Here is a 24222-nt window from a genome sequence, read left to right as displayed (position 1 = left end):
GCTATTATATTGTTTAAATGTGACAGTCTAACAGAAAAAAAATGAAAGATATACCATCCCGATCTGCCATGCTGTCAAAGAAGAGCCAAGCGGAGTCATCCTTCCCATATTTGACAAAAGCTACATAATGGCTTGTTTCGATGCAGAGGACAGCAAATAACTCCATCTTCTGGCAAGGGATACATCCATGTCTCCAATCCCAGTCTGGTAGATCTTTAGGAAGTGACACTGGATTGAATTTATGACTCTGTCTCTTTGGATGTAGATGAACCTAGAATTAGATCAATATTTCAGAAGTTAAAAACATGCACATGGAGGGGGAGTATTAAAAAGGCAGTGTGGATTTTAGTACTGATGCATTAAACCAACTGAGAGCACTTAAGATTGAAGTCTTACTTTACCAAAGAACAGACCTGATATGGACAGAGGCGATGCAAAATTGCTTAGGCTGTCTCACATAGCTTCACCTTGCCATGAAGAAGCCCACTCTCAAGAGATGAAAGTTGTCTTCAAACCTATTCAAGTCTTTGCACACACCCCCATCCCAGATCGATTACAAAAATACCATCACTATTGATACCTTATTGAAAATGGATCAAGACCATGATAATTTAATGTGTCAAACAGTAATCTGACAGTGACTTTCAATCAGAGCTTAATTTGAATAAACAACACAGGAAATGACAAATACTAATTTTCTGCTTTTACTATCATTAGGTGCTCTCCTGTTGACCAAAGTTATGGTGTTGACCAAAGTTATGGGATTGCAAACCATCATAGCCTGGAATTACTCCTTTCTTTTCATTGGTTCACAAGGTTGGACTGTGTAGTCGCCAAAAGCTACAGTAAATTCTGTTCAATAGATGTAGTCATCAATTGATGTTAGTGAATTAAACAGAGTCTTATCTTGTTAATGAAGTCTGTACCCTTCACATTATGCTCAGTTACCAATAACTTTGCTTCCATGTGTCAGTCTGGGTATGTCTACACTACCCCGCTAGTTCGAACTAGGAGGGTAATGTAAGCATACCGCACTTGCAAATGAAGCCCGGGATTTGAATTTCCCAGGCTTCATTTGCTTAAGCGGGGAGCCGCCATTTTTAAAACCCCGCTGGTTCGAACCCCGTGCAGCGCGGCTACACGGGGCTCAAACTAGGTGTACCGGTAGTTTGGAATAGGAATCCTAGTCCGAACTACCTAGTTCAAATCCCGGACTTCATTTGCAAGTGCGGTATGCCTACATTACCCTCCTAGTTCGAACTAGGAGGGTAGTGTAGACATACCCTCTGTGCCTTCTGATACTACTATATTACACCAAGTTATGAGTACATACTGCTTAAAAGGACCAAAACATTTTTTTAAAAATACACTTACTTGTGTGTTGCAGGTTTTACAAAACTGCTTGATTTTTCCAGCAGAAATGTCAGTATCTTCGTAACATTCTCTGCACTCATACATTGCAAGTCCTCCACATATACGGCACTGCCTAGGAGCTACATTGTGGTTTTAAAAAAAGAGCTCGTGTATAAAAGATTTTATAAGGAGACTATCTATTTTGTTCCAAAAATATAACTTTCATCAAGCCAGTTAACACCACCACCAATTTTTAAAAGGTAAAACCAAAAAAAAAAAAAAGAGTACATCACTACTGTCTGTAGGCTTAATTTATGCTCTTCTATTTCTTTCTTGGTGGGGGTGGATTTACATACTAGGACCTAATCCAGGGGTGGGCAATAAAACAAAACCAAAAAACCCTGGCAACCCACCATGGTTAATCGCTGGTGGGCCCCCACCTCTGTTTACCTCTGCCTCTGCACTTGTCGGACAACCACAGCTCTTGTTGGCCAAAGATTGCCACTTGCAGCCAATGCGAGTGGTAGGAAGCAGTATCCTGGTCCGTGCCTCTTCCTGCCGCTTGCATTGGCCACAAACAGCAATCTGCATCCAACAAGAGCTGCGATCATCCAATACTTGCAGTGGTCCAGGTAAACATAGAGGTGAGAGCCCACCAGAGATTAACCCTGTGGACCATGGGATGGATCTGGTCCACAATTTGCCCACCCTTCCCCTAATCAAAGAAATATTGCTGTGGGAGAAAATGTTTCAGTACTGGTTTTCTGGATTTAAACAGAAAGCATCCAACTTCCCCCTTGTACAAGGGTTAAGATGGGCTATTGGAAAGGGAGTTGGCTTCTTGCCAAACCATTCATAGGAGCCCTGAACCCAATTCCTGTTCTGTTCTTTTAACTAACACCTCCTTTTTAAGTCCTTTAACTGAGTCATTTATCTGGTTCCTTTCCCTGCGGACTACCAGCCCTGGACATCCGAGTCACGCTGACCCAGTAAGTTATGACCTATCACTAAACTCTTTTCACTCCTCACCAAAACAAAGACCTCCTTGAAACTGCTGTGGGGACAATGAAACCCTTCTCCCCCTACACATTCCACCAAAGCCGATCTGGTGGTAAGGGAAAAAAATGTCTTCCCAGCCCCCTAAAGGAGCAGTTAATGTGGTGCTCACAGCAGGTCCTGACCAAACCTGATATTTTGCCACCTCAAGGGGAGGAGGATGGGTCTAGCTTTGCCTCTCTTTGGAAAAAGGGCTTTCCCCAATTTCAACACCCTTCCAGGCTTAGGAGTACAGTTAACATCACCACATTGACCCACACTCCCTTTTGCAGCAGCTATTCTCTCTCTTCCAAATCCCCACCAGCGTTTCCTATAAGCTGTTCATTTGAGCAGCCATCCAGGAGAGATTCTAACGTTGCCCAGCTGGCATGTTTTTCTATTGGTGGTGCACATCTGCATGAATCCTGGTACATGCAACTTTTATTTCACACATAGATGGAAAAAATTAGAGGGAACATTGCTCCCTACCCATATGGCACTCTTCCCTTTCCCTTGGCAAGCCAAACAACAGTACCGCCACTTAAGATGCAGTGTAGTTATATACTACTTAAAAGGAGAAAGAAAAATGTATTCATTAGTATAGCTTCCCTAAAGTATGAAATGATCAAAAGTTCATTCCAAGATCAATCTACATTTTAAATATAATCTTGCATATGGCTACAAGGCTACTTATTTTTATTATAAGCTAACTATAGTTTATACTTACTGTCTTCAAGTAAGTCTGTTATATTTAATTCCAGAGATGGAAAAATTTTGTTGAACATTTTGAAGTCTTTTCCAAATCGAGGCATCTGAATAATCAGACATGAGGGTGCCTACCAAAAATCCGAAAATACAATACAATTTTGATCTTCAAAATATACATCTAGCTTATAGTTTTCACTTAATACTATATAGATTTATATCTACTATATAGGTATGTGGCCTATTAGCTTCAAAAACATTAGTATGATTTAGCAATTAACCAAACATATGAAACAAAAATAATTGAATGTTTACACTATATCTCCAATCTCAAAAATTCTAACATAAGGAGAAAAGACTTGAGCCTAATCGTGTGCATCAGCCATGTTTAAATGATATATTAAAACATTCTTCCCTTCGCTGAACAGCCAGTCTCTTGCAAAAATGTTTACATGTAAAATTAAATTATTAACCAAAGAATTAATTTTAAATTTAAAAAATTATGTTTAAATATGCCAGAACATTAAACCTTATTTCTGATCATCTTGCTTCTTTGGCCAATTGATAGACACACACTAAACCTCAACTCTCCGGGAGATTTTATAAAAGATAATCTCTAGCATTGTGTCAATTATCTGGAATTAGTGGCCCTGTGTCCTCAACCACAAGCATTAATGTATTTTTTATTAGTACTAGTACACTGTTCTTCTCATAAACTGGTGAACGTCCAATGTACATTTCTCCTTTTTTATAAGCAGAATAGTTTGCAATATATAAAAGGTCATGTCTGTATAAACAAACTAACAACTGTCACCAACCTCTGCAAATTTCAAGCTACTGTTGATAAAAGACCATTCCAGTAACTGCTGAATTGTTGGGACTCCAACTTTCTCATTTTTGTCCATAAAAATTTGATAGAAGTAACAGTCTTGTACCTTTTGACCAGCTGATCTAAAAATGCAGGTATAAATATATCTTAAAAATAAATGGAATTTCGTAACAGTTGACTTTCATTTACAGTCGTATCAAGACAGCAGGCTTAAGAAAACACAAATAACTATAAAAAAACCTACAGTGAACACAAATGAAAAATTAAGCAAGGAATATTGGAGGTTGTTCCAACTCCCCCTTGGCAGACAGTCAGAAGGAACTAAAAGGAAGTTGGGGTTGTACTGTCTTTTATGCCCCTGGAACAAGTATTGCACGTGAATTTTGCATGCCTTCAATGATCCCAAAGGACACTGGTGGACAAAACATTTTGAACTCCTGAACATATAGTGCACGTGGCAATAAGTGGGAGCAATGTGTACAAATACTCAAAGAAGAAAACCATTTCACACCATTCCCTTTACTTTTAAGAGCTTTATGCTATGTACTTTACATGTTACCACAAATAACTCCTTAAAAGGCACATAGTCAAGGCCTGCATAAGCTTGAATTGAAGAAAGAGATGTTTTATAAAAATCACATAAAGGAATAGAAATATTTTAATTTATATTTTTATAATGCACCCCTATGAAACACCAACAGAACTTTCAAATGCATAAATATAAGGAGGAAAAATGACTCACTAAGGCAATTTTCACCTTGAAAGTTGTGCAAGCAGTAAGATAGCAGAAAGACTGAAAATTACATTGTAAGCCATGTCATACTCTCCTGCAGTTAAGTCTGCAAAAGGATTGTAAGAAATTAAAAGCTCATTGTTAAGAGATTGACTAATGCAGCGGTTCCCAACCACTGGACCGTAGCCTGCTGCCAGGCCAAAGACCTCTGGCTGCCGGGCCACAGCAGCTCTGAGAACTGGGGCTATGGTACAATGCTCTCACCACAGCTGTTGTGAGGCATGTCCTGCCCCACCTCTCAGCCAACCAGTGCTGGCGAGGTGCAGTGTCTCCTTCTGACCGTGGAAGAGCAGTTCCCTGTGTGGGGGGCGGCTCAGGGAAGCACTCTTTTACAGCCACAGGAGACCCTGCCTAATGCTGGTTGGCTGAGAGACGGGGAAGGACATGGCAAGATGGAAGGCACTGGGCAGTATACCCCTGCCCCAACCCTCAGAGCTGCTGTGATGTGGGCAGTAGCGCAGGATTAGGTGAGAAGGGTGGGGCAGGCACTGAGGGCTCCAAGGGTGGGGATAGTGCTGGGGGGGTCTGGAGGCTCAGCTAATAGTTGGAGGGGCCTCTAGGGATGGAGCTAATATCGAAGATTGGCACTGGTGGAGGCTCTGGGAGGGTTCGGTGCACTGGGGTTCTGGAAACAGGAGGCTGGTACGGGGGGGGGGTGGTCTGGTTGTGAGGGGCAGGGGTCTGGCACTGGAGGGCTCTGAGGATGGGAGGCTGGCATGGTGAGGTTGGGTACAGAGTGGCTGGTGCTGGGGGTAATGGAAGGATGGGGTTAGGGCTGGCACTGAAGTTCTGGGGGTTGGGATTTTGGTGGACCAGTAATGTTTTATATGCAGAGTCATCATTTGCATAATGAATATGCAAATAAACAAATAAAATATTACTAGTCCACCAAAAGTTTGTGAATGGGTTTTGCTGGTCCCTGACATTAGTTTAGAAAGGTTGGGAACCACTGAACTAATGCTCCCATCAAGGAAAAAGGACGCAAGAGTCAGTCACTGGACTCTAAATCCAATGATCACGGGGAAAGGAAGTTAGAGAGAAGCTACTTCACCATACTTCTGGATTTTCTGACTAGTCAACATGGCTTCCTGAGAATATACTGTCATTAAACTTCTGTCTGTGCAATAACTGCTACCCTAACTGCTACAGATCAATGCAATAACAACTCGGCTATAAGGAGGGTTCTTGGAGCACAACACTCAAGTTGCTGCTATCCAGCCTTGCCCTACGCCTTACAAACTCCCTCAGAGTCCCAGTTTTATAAAATATGGACAAAAGACATATGTGAGGTCCTGCAGAAAAGATAGCCAAGAGGCAGGCATAAGCAGAGGCATGCCTCCTCCCTTTTCTTTAATACTCCATCCTACCATTCTGTTTATGGATGTGCAATACTGAGCTCCAAATTATTAAAATGTAACACATGCTAAAGTCTGTCATTTATAACTCTGAAAAAGAGTATCTCCTTTGAAAGTATGATTTTGTCTCTTCAGGGTCCCTTTAAGAAAGCACAGTATTGGGAATTCTTGGACTTAAAAGCATTCGTAAATTTTGTTCAACTATAAAGCTATCCTACATCTATTTTAATTTGAATATCCTACATTCCCAAACTGTCACGTCTGGAATAGGGATGTTAATTTCGATTAACTAATCGAATAGTTGATGTGATTAGTCAATAAAGACTAACACAGCATTCTGCCTTTGAAATGTACAAGAGCCCCAGCAGGGGCTCTAACGCACTTCAAAGACTGAAACGCCCTGTTGAGCCTGGGGCTCTTGTATATTTCAAAGTTGGAACAAGGCCACTGATAGAGGCAGCAAGGGGGAGCAACTAGTCACTTACATCCCTAGTTTGGAAAATCCACGCTTTCTACAGACTGATTAGGTAGAATAACAGTTTCACATTGCTGAAATAGTGTAGTATAGTGGGCCAGGATCTTGCAAAGTTATCATCTGAAAACACTGCCTATGCAGACTCCATTTTTACTTATTTTTGGTGAAAAGAGGGGAGATAAAAGCCTGTGAATCTGGCCCAGGGTAGAAAGAGGAGGAAATTAGAGGGTGACATCTCCACTGTATGCAGCCCACGACTTACAAAAGCTTATCTGAAGAAGCTCCATAATCCTCACTACAGATCTGCAGACCAACTCAGGGGAAGTTTACCACAGACCCTATGGGGAGAGAGGATTTCCCAAAGGCTTCTTTCACTGGGAATCTCTTGCAGCCACCTTATTGTCAGGGATATATTGTCAAGGGAACACAAAGGCAAGGGCTAGGCAAGAGCATGGAAGCAGTAGGCCCTTCATGTAATAGATCTTACCTCTATTGCATGCTCCAAAACATGCAGATTTAGGAAGCTAAAATCTGTCGTAATAAGAACCTAAGAATAGCCTTACTGGGTCAAAGTCCATCTAGCTCAGTAGCCTGTCTTCAAGCGGTGGCCAATGCCAGATGCCCAAAAGGGAATTAACAGAACAGATAATCAAGTGGAGAAGGAGGCAAAAGAGAATGACTCCAATATCCTCCCAAAGCATGCACATAAGTCTCCATTAATTGATGTATAGTTCTCAATTCCAGTTCTGTCCTCCAGCTTTAAAAAGAATAACTTGCATAGGTGAGAGTGAGATCCTACAATTTTATCAAGAATTATTTTTAATAAAGGCTGCATGAAAGAAATAAAAACTCAAATACCTCCTCCAAAGCAAACCATTAATATTTTCCCTGAAGAGCCAAAATATCTTGTGTCAGATTCTACTGCTTACGATTGCTTCATAAAGTTGTTCCAATAGTCCACAGCTATACATTAAGGGCTAGATTCAAAATTGCTCTGTGGGTCTGCTATGCTAGTACAGAGGAGCCATAAAAGTCAGTCACATAAGGTAATGAATGCACTGGGGACAGGAAAGCTTTGCACACCCCCAGCGAGGCAAAAGCCTTGACACAATGGCTTTAAAGACAAAGATATAGGCAGCAGTAGGCACAGCCAAAACACTAATATGTCTTGCCAATACCCACAATTAAACTTGAGTCAATGTTAACAGGGGGCATAATTTGGACCAGCTCAGAGTGGAAGCCCACTTTTCAGCTCCTGCATGGGCTCTAGCATCATTACTTGGATAAATCTGGCTTTAAGAGTTCAACACATGCATTTTTACTGCTTAGTAAAAAGAGCATTTTACCTTATTTTTAATAGTGGCTCTACTCTTAAAATATGATGAAATAAAATATTCAAGAATTCTTCCGGATCTAAGCAAAAATAAAAGTAATATTAGCATATGAAAGCACATTCTCCAAGACCATTTTCTTTGTACCAATTACAATAAAACTTCCTAATTGTATTAAAGTCTTTGAAGGGGCATTCCAATTTTAATAATATAGTTATGTCAATTTGAGCATACAATCTTTAACTTTATCTTATGAACATCAAACAGAACAATAAACAGATGAAGGCTAAATTCTGAATAGCAAGGCTTACAATCAAAGATATCCTACTACAAAAGGAATCCGTTTCACACTGTGAAATGTTATCTTGATAAAAGAGAAAACGGCCACCATTACCAGAAGAAACAGAAAAGTACAGTATCTGCTAATCAATCTACAGCAGTAACCTTCATTTTTACTTAGTGTTACAACCTCCAATTTAATATTGATCAGTCCCGAGGAAAAAAATACACACAGAAAGATCTCCTATGTAGCTCTTAATATCAAAATAAGTGATGGGAGGAAGGTTTCTTCTCATATAACTGAAGATATTATTGTGTATGCTACTTCCCAAACAGGAAGAAAAAAAAAAGGAGGAAAATTAATGGAATAGGTAAGCAGTGACTTGATAATAAAAAATTGGGTTTGAGACTTTTTTTTTTAAATGTATTTTATACCTAATTACTTCTCAAATTTGTAAGTCAGTCAGTCAGCTTCACAATATAGGCGAGTCTTTAGGAAAGACCAGATCACAAAAAGGATAAAGATACTGTGGATCAATTCAAGAAGGTCATTCTTGAACTGGGAAAGGTGCTAGTCTTCCTAACAAAGTTATTTTCCCTGTGCCTTGGTCATAGTCTACGTTTTTGTCCCCATGCCCTCCTCAAAACAGCCTTGGACCTTCTCTGTCTGGTGGAAGGGGAAGTTTCCCCTTCATAATCATAAGGCAAGAAGAAAAAAAAAACAAAAACAAAAAAACAGAAGCTTGGATTGTGCAGAAATTGTTAGCTTAGGTATCCTCATTTATCAGCAGGAGAGTTAACTTTTTTCAATCCCTATCCCTAATCAAAAGCTTTGATACTATAGTGATGGGTGCTACAGAAAAGCATTTGTATACCTTTACTTATAATATGTAATAAATTCAAGTTATTTCAGGGCCTTCTTACAGCAACTACTGCATATCTAGAAGCAAAACATGCTACATTTACCTTTTTCCTCAGAAGTGAACCCAGATGCAGCTTCAACTTTTTCAAGTATTTTCCTCAATTTCATTATTTTTGTAGCGCACACATATCCATAACTACATTAAGAAAATGGTTTAATACATTATTAGCTAAAGCTTTTCATCGAATCAGTAAAGAAAAGAGACTTAATAATCAGAGGCTAGAAATACAGACTTTTTACAATATCTGGCATTCTCCCCCACCCCCCCAAACCTATATGCCTCTTGTATTCTGCAGTACACTGGACCCAAGTTTTTTATCATGGCCCACAATTTTCTGTGATAGAGCTCGGCTGAATTATGAGTTGCACTGACTTTTCTGTGATAACTTCAAGTAAATGCAAAGTTGTATTAAAAATGCAGCTAATCCTTCTTGTGTTAATTTGAAAACTAAAATGTTACACAAATTGACAGCTATTATAAATCTGAAATTTAATTTACAGACTGTTCTCAGTAGTAACAGATGGCAAAATAAGGAGCAACACTCTCAAGTTACAGTGGGGGAGGTCTAGGTTAGATTTGGAAAAAAACTATTTCACTAGGAGGATGGTGAAGTACTGGAATGGGTTACCTAGGGAGGTGGTGGAATCTCCATCTCTAGAGGTTTTTAAGTTTCAGCTTGACAAAGCCTTGGCTGGGATGATTTAGTTGGGATCGGTCCTGCTTTGGGCAGGGAGCTGGACTCGATGACCTCTGAGGTCTCTTCCAGCCCTATGATTCCACCCTATTTAGTTTTCAATGTGCCGCCAAATTTTATAAAGACAGTATGCAACAACATTGCCAACATTGTTCCAGTTTAGAATATTTCACTTCTTCATGAATGCTAAAAACTATTACACATGTAGAGGTCTCTAAGATTTTGTGAATTAGAGAGGAGATATGTCCCCTCTTTCTCTATTGTGGGAAAGCGTAGCAAAAAGCCTTAAACTGTTGCAGATACAAGAAAACAAAAAACAAACCAATTGTCCACCCGAGCAATAATTTAAGATTTCATTGGCTGGCGATAGAATAGATTTCAGAATCTCTCTATGGCCACAGAAACACAAAATCATGAGGTGCGTTCATATCTTCACTTCTAACGGGTGCAAAATTCAGCATATTTTTCTTCAAGAGGAAGAAAGATGAAACCTTTTCAAATAAGCTGTTAATGGTGAAACCAAAGTATAGTTTTCGAACAATCATTACTAGTGAAATGTTTTTTCAAAGACCCTTGTGGTCCTGAAATTTAATTTTCTTGAATTACAGATGAATAATTTATAATTCCCTTTGCATAGTGCTATGTATGTACTACTCTAAAATTTACTTTGTTCTAGGAGCCTCAAGTTTCCCATTTGTATTCATCATTACCTTTGAATTTCTTTTAATATGATTTGCTAAATGATCTCTGTGTATGACATACATGAACAGTTTCTGAAACTTTTAAAAAGAAATTGTGACTGTTACTAATGAGGAAAAGCAGAATAAGCCTGAATTATGCAGTCCTAAACAGAACATACACCGTTTTCCAGGACATAAGTATTAAGATGTTAGGCTGTTCTAAGTACCTATGCCCATCCAAGTCACCACTGGTGCTTACTCCCACTTGCATTGTGCCAACACATATGGTTTATCTGTAGCTAGATACATGTTTGTTTCTAGTTCTAGGAAATGCTGATATGATTGTGCCTCATATTTTTGGTAACATCCTCTGCAGTTACAGCAATTCGATTAAAAGTCACCAGAGCTATTTGCCCTCCCTGCTTTACAACAGCAGCCATCTCTAGGAACTTTGCATTTCCATGACTTATTTCATAGTTGGCTAGGTGTTTATGAAATGTATATTAGACTGGAGACTCACTGGCCAGTTTGGTACAATGTTTTCTATGCATTTACTTACATCCTCAGAGGGTTTACAATTTCTGTCCTCAGCAGCTCTTGAGTTTCACTATAATATTCTACATCATTCTTTTCTTTAGGTCTAAGTAAAACAGTGTCCAAAACAGAGCTAAAAGAAAACAGACTGAAAGAAGAAACAATTATTTTCATTCTGTAAAATGCTGAGGAACATAACTGACCTCAGGACAAGCCAATGAAAGAGAGAGGAAGAAATAAAGAACAAAGCAAGCAAAAATAAGTTACCCCACACCAAAGGTGACAAAAAGTAGAAGACTAGAGTAATGTCTGGCTACCAGTCAAATATTTCATGTTAAGAAGCTACTGAACCTGGCCAGTGAATATCACAATGCGTATTTGGGACCCCAGTCCTAGTGAGTTCCATTCAATTAAAAATAATGTTATGTAACACTAGGCATTACATGTATAATGTGTGTCTGTCAGTTGCACATCAATAAAGCAAAACATTCTATACAAATCAGTACTCAGCTACTTTGTTATATCTGTAATTTTTCTCATTCTCACCCATATCTTTGGATTCAGTTGCATAAATTAAAAAACTTACCAGAACAAGGTAGAGTCTAAGTAACAGGAATTGTAGTGACCCTGGATACCTTTCTTCTTTCCAATCATTGTCTCTAAACCTTCTTTTTCAGTTTTTGGAGGGGTGTTTTCTTCTACCACTTCACTTAAGTATCCTCCAAAGGCTGAAAATATTTTTTCAAAAGTCACTTATAAATCCCAAAATTCACCTCCATCAAGATTTTTCTACAAGTGTTTTGTAGAAAATATACTAATAACTTTGAAATCATTCCTTTCCTATACTGTACTAGAAAGAGAGAATAGATAGGCCAAGTAACATTTTATTGGATCAATGTGTGCTGGTGGAAGGTAAAAGTTTTTAAAGTTACACAGAGTTCTTCGTCGGGTCTGGAAAGGAAGGAGCATGACTTTAATTGCACTACTTTCTCCTAGCAGCTGCAACACATTCTGCACCAGATGGCGCATAAGTCCTTAAAGCCGGATTGATATTCCACATTACCACACTTGGATTGGGCCCATTACATGTGAACAGAATATACTGAGTGTGTATAAATGAATTTCCCTCTAATTTCTATTTGTTTTTAAACCACCTTAAAGATATGAAAATTTAAAGTCTTGATTTCTCTTTGCCAAAAGACATCTAGCACAAGATCATCAAGACCGTCTGAATCAGTTGATACTATTTTCATCCATAAAATATGCCTCCATCATATAAACAGGCACTCTTTTCCATAATTTTTCTCTCCTCTCAAAAATGAGCTGTACTGAAGGAGACAGAGTTGGCTTACACAATCTGAAACAGAGATCATTGCATAGCTGGAGTTGCAAACCTAACTGGCTTAGCCTGCACCAAACAAGATTTAGAAATAACATTCTAGCTGGAAAGATAGTTAAGCACTGAAACAGGCTTCCAAGGGAAGTTATGGAATCCCCATCACTAGGAAGTTTTTTTTTTTTTTTTAAATGATTAGACAAACACTTGTCAGGATATCCTGCCTTAGTCAAGCGAGAAATACCAAGTGTAATTAAAAACTTCAATTTCCAGTTTGTTTCGCAATTTGCACACTGACCTTTGTCACATTATACAAGACTACTTTAGCTTTCTTTAAAGTAGCAGTAAAAGCAAAAAAAGTTCTGAAGTCATTGACAGACAATTCACAGAAAAATGTTAAATTATGTTGTGCATAGTACTCTCACCATTGTCTAACCAGATTGAGTAATGTTTGTACACCCTTTTAAAAGTTTCATATTTCTAACTGACTAACATATGAAGAACCAAATCCAGAAATAATGTTACTTCCACATGAATAAATAACTGAGAAGGACATGTTCAATACCTAGAGAGTTGCAGCGTTCAATCTGGTTGGAAACAGGCTGCAGGGATGCAAACCTAGAGTCTGGCCTGCAGCTCTTGAGTTTAACAAAGAGAGCCTTCTTTGGGGCACAAGTGAAGTATCTAGTTCCTTTAAATGTTCCATCTGTACAGCCTGCACATTCATCTTCCTGAAAATTAAACAGAGGTAGTTTACCACTATATTTGGAAAAGAGTGCCTGCAGAACTACTGGCCTAGAACTTCCCATTTCTAGGTTTCTGGTGAGTTACGTATTTGACAAGGTATCTACAATAAAGACACCTGTATTTGGATTTTTTACTTTGCTATATAAGATTGATGTAGGGTTACAATTTGGTATATATGGTAGCTCATGATTGAATCATTTTTAATTTAGCGATGAGAGCAGCGAGACCATTTTTCTCTGCCCTTCATCCCCTCTGCAATCAGGTATGTTTTTGGTATTTCCACACCACCACCACCATAAATAATCATTTGAATTTTTTCATGGTGAGGGAGTGGAAAATACACTGCTATAATGGTTGCAATGGTGTAAGCACAAACAAAGGTAAAACAGTCTGAAAGTTTGCATTATAAGATCTCTATAATTATAACAAGTAATTATTAAGACTGGAAGATAGCTATTTCAAGGATGATGTTAAAAGCATTAATGGATATTAAACAGATGTTAGACCTATTGCAGAGCTGTATTATGTACAAGCCCACAGGCCAACTTTAGCCCATGGACTTAAAATTCAGCCTGTGATTGAAAATATAAGATGAAGGATAAAGCTATCACCTGCAGTGGAGGTTTTCTGGTGACAACTCAAAACTACCTCTGAGAAAAATGTTTACATATGTATACTTTCATGATTTAAATGTATACTTGTGTAACAGTCAACAGAAAATTATTCTTAAGAGGCATCATATTACAAGCACAGAAAATAATGTAGCTGCTGCACAGTCACAACCAGATACACAACTACCATAAAAATAAACCATAACAAGTCTGTGTAATTTTGCTGAAGCTGTGGCTTTATTGATATTTGTGTAATTGGCCTTATAAGTAGAACTGGTTGGGAATTTTCTAGCAAAATAGTTTGTCAACAAAAATGCCGACTCATCAAAACTGAAAGAAAAACTTTTCCCACTAACTTCTGTCAAGTAGGATTTTTAGGACATGCAAATGGGGCATGAAAGACTAATCAAGTAAAACTTGGGCTACCATGTTCCAATGAATGCCCTAATCACTTGCCCTACAGTGAGCCAGTGAATTTTAAATGAAACAAAGCAGCTTCAACAGTATATAGAGGGAGATCCATCTCTAAATAGCCAATTGCCTAGCACTCTTCATCTGGCAAAGCAAGGATTTGATCCTGGGTTTTGCCCATATCCCCAGTGAATGTCCTAACCACCAGGCTACTGGCTATTTTGAGGTGGGAGGATGCACCTGTCCTTTCTCTCCATTCCTTTCCATCTCCTCCTCCCCAGGAAAAACATTTGAAAAGACTTTGTTCTGTTCCCATGCAGAATAGGACTTAAAAAATAAATCTCCAAAATTCTGCAAAATGAGAAAACCATTTCCTGCTCTGCTTGTAAATATGACTTAAATCTGCTCAGTTCAAATCTCTGAATATAATTATTAATTACTATGGAAGTGATGGTGGCAATCATATTCCACCACCATTCTGAAGATGATTACAGACAGTATTTTATATAGGTTGAATTCTGTCTTTAAGAAAATGATGGATGTCCAGTAGTGCAGAAGTTCTAATGAAACAGCCTATATAAATTAAGAAACAAGTCAAGACCCTTCTACACTATATGAGTATGTCTGCACTGCCACCCTAGTTCAAACTAGGGTGGTTAATGAGGCATTCAAACTTGCAAATGAAGCCCGGGATTTAAATATCCCGGGCTTCATTTGCATGTTCCCGGGCGCTGCCATTTTTAAATGCCCCGTAGTTCGAACTACCTGCCCGCGGCTACATGCGGCATGGACTAGGTAGTTTGAATTAAAGCTCTTAATTCGAACTACCGTTAAACTTCCTTGCAGAAGGAATAATGGTAGTTTGAATTAGGAGCTTTAATTCGAACTACCTCATTCGTGCCACGTGTAGCTGCGGGCAGGTAGTTTGAACTAGGGGAGATTTAAAAATGACGGCCGGACGGGAACATGCAAATAAAGCCTGAGATATTTAAATCCCAGGCTTCATTTGCAACTCCGGTTGCCTGATTTGCCTACCTAGCTCAAATTAACGAGCTAGTGTAGACATACCCTAAAAGTGTAACTATAGGATCCCCAGTAGCTGTCCACTGAGCAAACTACAACTGTTCTATCAGTAGTACAGAACAGGCCCTAACTGTATCACAACTTAGGGTGCGTCCACATTAGCTAGCTAGCATGATTTCAAAATAACAATGTGAAAGCAGACAGCCATTTCGAAATTATTTTAAAAATAACGGACGGCTTGTTCTGAAATTGCTATTTCAAAATAAGGCATGTGAAGATAATCCACTGCTGCTATTTTGAAATTAGCCCTGGTGAGAGGCTTTCTAAGTTATTCCTCCCCAGTACTTCCTGGGGCTCTAAATCGAGATAGCACGTCTAAATTACAGAAGCCTGCCTTGGACTAATTTTGAGGCTTCCCTGCAATGTAGACGTACCCTTAATGATGAAACAAAGCATTATTAGTGGAATTATCAAATGATTAATTCCTGTCTCAAATTGAAACTAATCTGCACTCAGTTCACATCACAACAATGTTTCAGCCAGGCCCCAGTATTTGGTAGAGTACATAAGCTAGGGTCCCTCAGGTATAGAACTATTACTTGAATTGCAACACAGACAGCAAATAGAATGGTAAACAATAAGATTGTGTACTTTGTATTATTTACCAGTTCCAATCCAGCCAATACTTCATTTACCCCTGGTGGCTGACCAATCCAGCGGATTACTCCATAGAAAGGAGGATTCTCTTTAACTTCGGCCAGTGAACCTGCTTCAAGACCATGCAAGTTACTGACAGGCACTACTGTTGATGGACTCTCCTGGGTGGCAGCCGTGTTCATATCCCCAATAACTGACTGAACAGACAGAGAGAGGGGACTATGTCCAATAGTACCATTAGTATTAGATGTTTTTGTTAAGTTAAAGGGTAAAGAATGAAATCTATTTTCACTAGATAAACAGTTTGTTGGGGGTGGCTGTAGTGGTGGTGAAGAATGACCAAACCCAGTAGATGAGTCAGTAAGAGATTTTGCAGGATCTTCAGCAACTGTTAAAAAATAAACAAGAAACAAATTAAGTAGCTCATTCTTGCTTCCCAAAGAAAAGCTGTGTAGGTGTAAAAAGAAACAGAAAAAAAAAAAAAAAAAAGAGAGATAGACACAGTTACCTTTAACTAGTGTTCTTAGGGACGCATTTCTCATAATCATTCCATATTAAGTGTGTGCGTTCTAGGGATGTTAGATATGGATTAATTTAATAATCATGTAACCTCACCAAACCTTAGTGGTTACATGCTTATTCAATTGTCCCTAGGGCAGCGCTGGCCCCACTCCAGGGGAGCCCCCTGCTACCCTATGCTGCTGCTTCTGTATCAGAGGCAGCAGTGCGGAGTGGCAGGTGGAAGCCGGTCTGCACACAGAGGCTGTTCCAGCATCCCACCTTCCCCACCCTCCCATGCTGCTACCTCTGATACAGACACAGCAGTGCGGGAGGAAGGGGGGGAGAGGGGAGGCAGCTCCCTGGAGCTGGCATACACGGAGAACCGGCTTAAAAGTATCAGAGACAGTCACACGGGGTGGGGGGAGGGGAGAGGAGAGGAAGGAGCGGCTCCACGGGATCCAGTGCTTGGGGGGGAGAGCTGGCTTAGAAGCTGGCTCTCCACGGGCACCGGCTCCCACCAACCGCCCTCCCCTTGCTGTCTGGATAACTAATGAGCCCAGGCTCATCAGTTAATCATTTAAATGACTGAACACTAACATCCCTAACGTGCATCACATGCATTGGTGCAGGAAGTTTCTGAGTAATATTCATAGAAAACTGGTTCTTGCACCCTCTAGAGCAGCACACACATTGTGCAACAAACCGGGAGAGCAGACTGAGCTGGAGCTGCCTTGCTTCCCTTTCACCACCATGGTCAGTGAGTGTGAGGGGTCCAGATCCTCCCACTGGTCCCACCAGATAGCCATGGACTCTAGCCCCACAGATTGCTGGCCAGCCCCTTTCCCATCCCACCCACGGTGGGGGGGAGAAGGGAGGAATCTGCCCCCTCGTGAGTGCCCCTTCCTGGAAACTTGTCAGTGGGGATTGGAAGACAGGTCATGGAATGGACATGAGCAACACAACTCGAAGAACACCATTTACAGAACACCAGTTTTCTTCTTTGAGTGCTTGCTTATGTCCACTCCATATTGGGTGAGTCCCAAGAAGTACCAATAGAGGCGGGCAAGAGTTCATGGATGTGTCGATTGCAATACAGCTCTGCCGACCACAGCATAGTCTCTGACCTCCTAAGTGATGGCGTAATGTGCCATGACCATGTGAACTGAAAGCCACATCGCAGCTCTGCAGATGTCCCAGAAAGAAATGTGTACCAGATAGGCAGCTGAGGATGCTTGAGCTCTAGTCATGTGCTAGCATGTTTCTGACATCAGCTTGTAACAGGCCCTTATACAGGAGGTGATCCAATGTCCTCGCAGACGATTTTCAATTGAAAGTCCCCTTCACCAATCTGCTGTAGCAATTAAGATCTGATGCTTGGCATAGTCTAAGTAAAAAGCCAAGACCCTTCAGATATCTAATGTGTGAAAACACCTCTCTACTCTACTTGTGTGCTTTAGGACAATCCATCAGGAGGAAGATGTCCTAGTTCATAAAGAAAGTAGACACCACTTTTGGCAGCAAGACTGGGCAGGATCATAGCTTGTCCTTTCTGTTATAGTAGACTGTGTATGGTTGCTCTCTGGCAAAGGCGTTAACCTCAAACTTGTCTTGATGTCACTGCCACCAAGAAAGCAACCTTCCATGACTGGAAAGAGAGCAGGAGCACAGTGGCTCAAAGGGCAAGCCTGCGAGCCTGGAGAATTAAGATCCCACTGTGGAGCCTATATCTGCAAGAAAGAGTCTCAAGGTCTCTCAAGAATCTGACAGTCACATCATGGGGAAAAACCATCTGGCCCTGTATCAGAGATAAGACACAAGATGCACCCTAGTGTGTTGCACTGGTTCCTCAGATGTCACAGGGAATATGTGATAAACTGTACAGAAGAGAAAGACGGAGAGATGCCATGCCTGGATGACTAACAGGAAAACCTCATCCACTTGGTTAGAGTCTGACTGGTTGAGGGCTTCCTACTCCCTAAAAAGACCTGTAGGAACTCCTCCTAGCAGGTCTGCTACTCCAGGTTCAGCCATGCAGCATCCATGCCAAGAGACGGAGGGACTAAGGATGTTAAATATTAAGTAATTTACTAGTCAAACAGATGATGGAATTTCCATCAACTACTCAACTAGTTGATAGGCACTTCCACATTCCTCCTTTGAAATGTACAAGAGCCCCCGCTGCGGTTCTTTTGCATTTCAAAGGAGGAATGCGGAACTCTGAGTGCATCCCAGGGCCAGCGGGAAGTCCCGCTAACTCCAGGCTGTACGCGGGTGCCAACTTTGAAATGCACAAGAGCAGAAGCGGTGTGTGGCGGGCTGCAGCAGCTGGCGCCCCAGGCGGGCCGTGCGATCGGCGCCCCCGCCTGCACGGCCTTCAACGAGCCATCAATGAGGTGACGTCATCATCAGGTGCCGTTGAAGGCAGCGCCCTAGGCAACGGCTGAGTCGGCCTATAGTCATTGGCCGCCCCTGCAGAAGAGTCCCCAGCAGGGGCTCATGTGCATTTCAAAGCGTAAGCACCCTCATGGAGCCTGGGGTCAGTGGAGGACTCAGAGTCCCCCCATTAGCCCCAAGCTCCATGCTGTCGCTTTGAAATGCCATGTGGAGCCCAGGTCAGCTAGGGAGTCCCCAGCTGATAGCGGATTCCACGCGGTATTTCCCCAGAACCCAGGATTTTGAGTTCTCCAACTGACCCCAGGTTCCACGCAAACGCTGCGGTAGTGTTTCAAAGGGGCAGTGCTGCACAGCATGAAGGGAGGCATTAAGTCTAGGGTACATATGGAGTGTTTAAACTGCTGGTCATCACTTTTCAACTAAGGATGGTAAGGACTAGTCAACTATCCGATGAGCAAATTCTTATCAGATAGTTGAGTCGACTAGTTGATTCCCCCCCTCCTCTTTGCTACCTCTATCAGCAAAGGGGGAGAAGAAGGGGTACTTCAAGGCGGCAGCGCCACAAGGAGCCCGTACCCAGGCTCCGTGCGGCACTGCTGCTTTGAAACGCCACCTTGATGTTTCAAAGCATTGCCGCATGGAGCTGCCCCTGGGGTCCATGTGGCGCTGCCCCTTTGAAACGTCACAGCGGCATTTGAGGCAGATCAACAGAGGCCCAAAGGTGGATTTACCCTAAGACCTAGATACCACTGGAATTGATGGGGGAAGCACTGGGAGCATGAGAATCTCCCAATGCTTGCAAACACTACTGGAAGTATGAGACACCCAGGTGAGAAGGCAGGGCTAGACCTATAACCACTTTCACAGCAACCAACAGAACTGGGCACAGAGAAGGGAACATATTACGTTGTACTATTATGATGTTCAGGGATCGACAAACCGCTGAATCTACTCGCCTGTGGTGAGTAGATTTTAGCCAGTTGCTCCATGTGCCCCATGCACACGGAGCAACTGGCTAAAATCTACTCGCCACGGGTCTGGGACATGCGCGGTGCGGGGCTGGCAGCTCTCGCCAGGGTTTGTCAAGCCCTGATGATGCTGTAAGCCAGGGGTGGGGAACCTTTTTTGGGTCAGCAGCCAATGACTCACAGAAAAGTCATTTGGGGGTCACACACAAGTGAGAAGCAAAGTGAAAAGCCCCTGACAGAGAAGGAAAAAGACACTTCTCACAGTCCCCTCATACACCAGTGCCTAGGGGGCCTAGGCTAGTAGATTTTGTATGCTTCAGCCGTTTAGGTGGGTGGCAGGGGGGTTGAAGTGCCAGCGCAAGCTCTCCAATGCGAGGGGGGGGAGGAAAAGGGGGAGGGAGAAGAATCCCTGAGCCTTGGGAGCCAGATCCAGGCAAGGCAGGGGCCACATCTGGCCCCTGGACTTGAGGTTCCCCACCCCTGCTGTAAGCACATTGCCCCAGTATGCCAAGAAGCTCCAAGAAATTGTCACTGGGTCACACAAGTCTTCCACTGTTCCTGATGGGAAAGAGTGTCTATCCCCCTTCCTCCTGCACAGGATAGCATTCAAAATTATGTAATATAGGCCTTCAGCAAAGTTAATTCATTTAAAATTAAAAGGAATAGCTAATATGCTATTATGCCTGTGGAGCAGTATTTCCTGACATCTTAAAACACTGTTCTTTTGCCTCTAGATTTTTCCTGTATTTACAGTCAAGTTTGCAGAACTAAGTAAATAGTTTGTAACCTCGCATCACTGTGTAATGGACAATTCATTTCACAAATGAACACACTACATTAGGCACAATATTCGCACTGTTCGCTGAGGAGATCCCATACCATGATGAAGCAACACAGATTTTCTAGGTTAGGAAAAGGTACATTAGCAAGCAATTATAGGAAAGCTTATCCTGAATATAGAAAATAATTTTCTTAAACTGCCAATCTTTATATCAGTGTCCAGGTCTCTCAAATTTTAAGAAATATGCTATGTAGAGTGGCCAAAGTAAAAAATTCCGCTGTCTTAATATACAGGCCAACAAGAATCAGAGTGACATGATAGTTGCAAGTTAGTAATGAGTATGGTATGTTTCACATTTGCTTGCGATTAACTATAGGTTATAAATATCTGATTTAGGACAGTAATCATCCCCAGTCATCATAAGAGCACATTTTGGTTCTCGCAGAGACAGAATCTGTCATCTAGTGCTCATACAAGATAAAGTAACTGACTTGCTACCTGAAGAAATATAAATAAATCATGAGTAATTCAGTGCTAGATAAATGAGGTCACAAGCAGATTTACTAGTATGATACTATTTATAAGTGTCTTACATCTTACCTCAACTCCCTGGCTTAGTCTACAATGCACAACGACTGACTTTTATGGAGCAAGTAGCAACTTAGCCTTTTCTTGACAGCCTTATTTGTGTGACTATTTCAAAATGCCCCCCAAAAAACAAAAATTATTCAGAGGAATTACCTCTCAAAGTGATTTTACACTAAAGTGATGCATTTATTATTTGGGAGGCAGCTAGGAATGATTTTTAACTCCAGTTTCATTTCTAACAGTTTGACTTTGGTGTCTCTTACTGCTCTGCGTGTCTTAATTACAAACCCATATTTTTAGCAGTGACCTCCCCAGTTTCACCCATAAGAACTCCTTACCAGACGAAACACACTTACTATGACCCTAAAAGCAATTTCTGGGAATAATATAAATTAGTCTTTTGTTAGTGAAAAGCAAAAATCTAGCAAAAATTACTGATTCTAGATGCTTTGGTTAGTTCCTTAAAAGTCAAGTGTGCAATATTAAGAACAAACATTAAAAAGAGATATAAAAATTTAAGTATCATTATTGATATAAACATACATTTGATTTTATTGAAACTGCAATTGAGCTGCAGACTCTGAACAACTGGTGTTCTGAATATGACTGAACATTATGATCCACTTAAAACTGAAAGTTAAATTAACATCAGAAGGGTAAGTCAGATAAAACTCTGGAGGACAAGGGTTTAACGATACTATCTTAGCTTAGTGATGTGCCTCAACAATCATGTTATGTGCAACATGTACAATCCATTCCACTTACATACAGTGACTTTGTTACAGAGCTACATACAAGACAACTGAAAAGCCATTGTCTTCAAGTTAGTCTTAAGTGTATATTATACTACTAAGGAGCACTCACCAACATTTGGCATGATCAACACACTCATGAACACAGAACAGCTGTTTAAAACATTTTTATCCCCCTGCCCAGTCATGCTCACTGTCCACTAAGCTAATGAACAAACCTATGTGAAACAGCATGCATTTGTAAAAAAGGGGTAACTTATTCCTCATTACCTTCGTCAATATACCATGTGTTTTTTGATTTAGCTTGTGGTTGAGAATCAACAGAAGAGCCATTTAATGTGTAAAAAAATTCAGATCTGTTTCTATTTCCAGGCTCGGAGGTAGATCCTAGAAAAAATCAGTATATTTTATTACAAATACAGAATTTCTTTATACACATCCTGTCTTGTGCTCATTTCATTAGTATCTTGCTTAAGAGCAATCCTATCTACCACTTTGCAGGGCCAACAAACACTCCTGCAGCAATGACAACATAGTTTGAAGTCTGTGCTAAGGTAACATAGCTCCTAAAACTATTTTCATTGTCCAAGATGAAATTTTAAATCAACAATCAGAATAGCAAAAAGTTGCACTGCAAAAAGTGATATTTTAAATAGTATAAATTACTAGCAATAAGTAAAATTTTTATGACATATATGAGCATAAACTAAAATCCAAACTAAAGTCCAATTCCACATTGATATCCAGGTAGTTTCCTATGTGTGCACAGAGTCATGCTCTGACATCCACTCAGAGTTCAATGTAGGATTGGAGCGCGGGGGGGAGGGGGGGCCGTATTTTACAAAATATTCACTTTCAAGATGGGAATTTACAACTAGGCTTGGTGGAAACGGATTCTTTTTTAAATTACTACAATTTTGTCGCAATATATATTTTAAGCATTTCAATGTATTTAAATTTTACATTTGCTAAGATATAGAGGGAGTTCAAAATTATTTAATGAATGCAGACATTGAGATTCAAAATTTTAGAGTTTTAACACTGTCAAAACAAATCAGTATTGGGTCTCAAAAGTAAATATTCTTAACCAAATTAAGTTCAAGCAGCATTTTTCTTTCTTTGATTATCTACAATCATCAATAGAAGGTTGGTTTGTTTTTTGTTGGGGAGGGGAAGGCTTTTGAAAAAGTGAAAAATTGGCATTTACCAACATTTACTGACAAAAGTCTAATCTTTCAAAAACTATTTAGTGTCGGGGTGTGTAAAAATTAATAGGTCTGAAATGGCCTTAGCATTAGTTGTTCAGGGATCAGCAATAGCATTACCCTTAAACATGCTTTTTCCTTTTGTTTTTTGTAGTTTGGGGAGATAGATTAAGGGTCCGGTCGCAACCAATATTATCCTTTGACGTATAAACATGCTCTCTCTCTCTGTTCTGTAGCCTGGGAAACCAGATAAGTATGAAGTTGCTCTATTTTATTATGTGTCTTGCTTATCCTCATTGGCTCTGCGTAATGTATCTTCAGGGTCAAATTCCTTGTAATCTCTATAACCTGTTAGTTTGTAGTATAAAAATGTTGATTCAATTAGAAATTATATAAACCATAATTAGGGGCAGGTATAATTGTATTCATTATTTCCTTACTATATTCATTTTATGGGCGTTAACATTATTAAATAAGGTTTAGGAAAAGTAGTGATAGACGTGTGAATTAACATACTAATACAGATAAAAGTTTCTAACTACTGCCAACTTGTTGCCACCCAGACGTTGTGTTGAATGTCCAAGGTAAACGTGTGTAGGCAATAAAGCAATTCCATTTACCCCATCTGCTCCTGGGTCGCCTGTTTCTTCTCTAACATTTACAACCAACTGAATTTCAAGGAAAACCAGAAAATGTATTTAGCACTGTATTCTGCTTCTATGGAATAATGGTTTTGCATTTCCCTGCAAGTGTTTTTTCCTATGGGCATTTTCATGGAAGCACATTTGCTACTTATTCACCTGAAATCTTGATCATTATTTCAAAAAAGGACTCACTTCAAGTGTCAAAGAGGACCAGATGAACAAAAAAAATAAAATAAAGAGGTCCCTAAAAATAAAGTAAGATGGACTATGTTTTTGAGAGTAATTTTACTTCTTAAGTACCTGTGATTTTTTGCTTACTATGATTGAATAAGCTTTTATCACCGCCACCTCTTGAAGCAAAGGCAAGTTTGGAAGGTCTCCTGTCCTGTGATACAGTCTCTAGAATAAGCAGAGAGATAGAATTTTAGTTTTTTCACACAAATGCAAACATAACATATCATATGCTTTAAAGCAAAAGTAAGTTTATTGTACTGTGGTTTTAAAGGTTTTAAAGAAAAATAATGGCCATCTATTTCTACTACCAAGAGTCAGTAAAATAAACATTGCATCAACATGTCTCTTATTAAAAACCAAACGTCAAAGATTTCAAGCTTGGAA

The 24222-nt window shown here is 40.3% G+C and overlaps 1 protein-coding gene and 1 long non-coding RNA gene across 5 annotated transcripts in view; one reads left to right on the top strand and one right to left on the bottom strand.

The window, feature by feature from the left end:
• LOC102447669 (uncharacterized) overlaps nucleotides 1-11214 on the top strand; it is a 210210-nt gene extending 198996 nt beyond the window's left edge. Inside the window, exon 5 of the long non-coding RNA XR_012906729.1 lies at nucleotides 11091-11214. This is a non-coding gene — a long non-coding RNA (uncharacterized LOC102447669). The remainder of the gene's footprint in view (nucleotides 1-11090) is intronic.
• Nucleotides 1-24222, bottom strand: part of CYLD (CYLD lysine 63 deubiquitinase) — a 41559-nt gene that overhangs the window by 4108 nt on the left and 13229 nt on the right. For 3 of the 4 annotated variants that reach the window (XM_075940251.1, XM_075940253.1, XM_014572561.3), the window contains exons 5-16: nucleotides 23905-24003; nucleotides 22026-22142; nucleotides 15780-16159; nucleotides 12888-13053; nucleotides 11573-11714; nucleotides 11012-11134; nucleotides 9122-9213; nucleotides 7892-7958; nucleotides 3912-4044; nucleotides 3116-3224; nucleotides 1375-1493; nucleotides 55-271 (exon numbers count right to left, since the gene is read on the bottom strand). In XM_075940251.1, coding sequence (XP_075796366.1) covers nucleotides 55-271; nucleotides 1375-1493; nucleotides 3116-3224; nucleotides 3912-4044; nucleotides 7892-7958; nucleotides 9122-9213; nucleotides 11012-11134; nucleotides 11573-11714; nucleotides 12888-13053; nucleotides 15780-16159; nucleotides 22026-22142; nucleotides 23905-24003 — 1764 coding nt within the window. The remainder of the gene's footprint in view (nucleotides 1-54; nucleotides 272-1374; nucleotides 1494-3115; nucleotides 3225-3911; nucleotides 4045-7891; nucleotides 7959-9121; nucleotides 9214-11011; nucleotides 11135-11572; nucleotides 11715-12887; nucleotides 13054-15779; nucleotides 16160-22025; nucleotides 22143-23904; nucleotides 24004-24222) is intronic. The other variant, XM_075940252.1, reaches the window with a different exon arrangement.

This window comes from Pelodiscus sinensis, chromosome 12, assembly GCF_049634645.1.
Source record: "Pelodiscus sinensis isolate JC-2024 chromosome 12, ASM4963464v1, whole genome shotgun sequence".
In the NCBI taxonomy this organism is placed as follows: domain Eukaryota; kingdom Metazoa; phylum Chordata; order Testudines; family Trionychidae; genus Pelodiscus; species Pelodiscus sinensis.
Note: the sequence above shows the minus strand (reverse complement) of the source record. Positions and strands in the feature narration are given on the sequence as shown.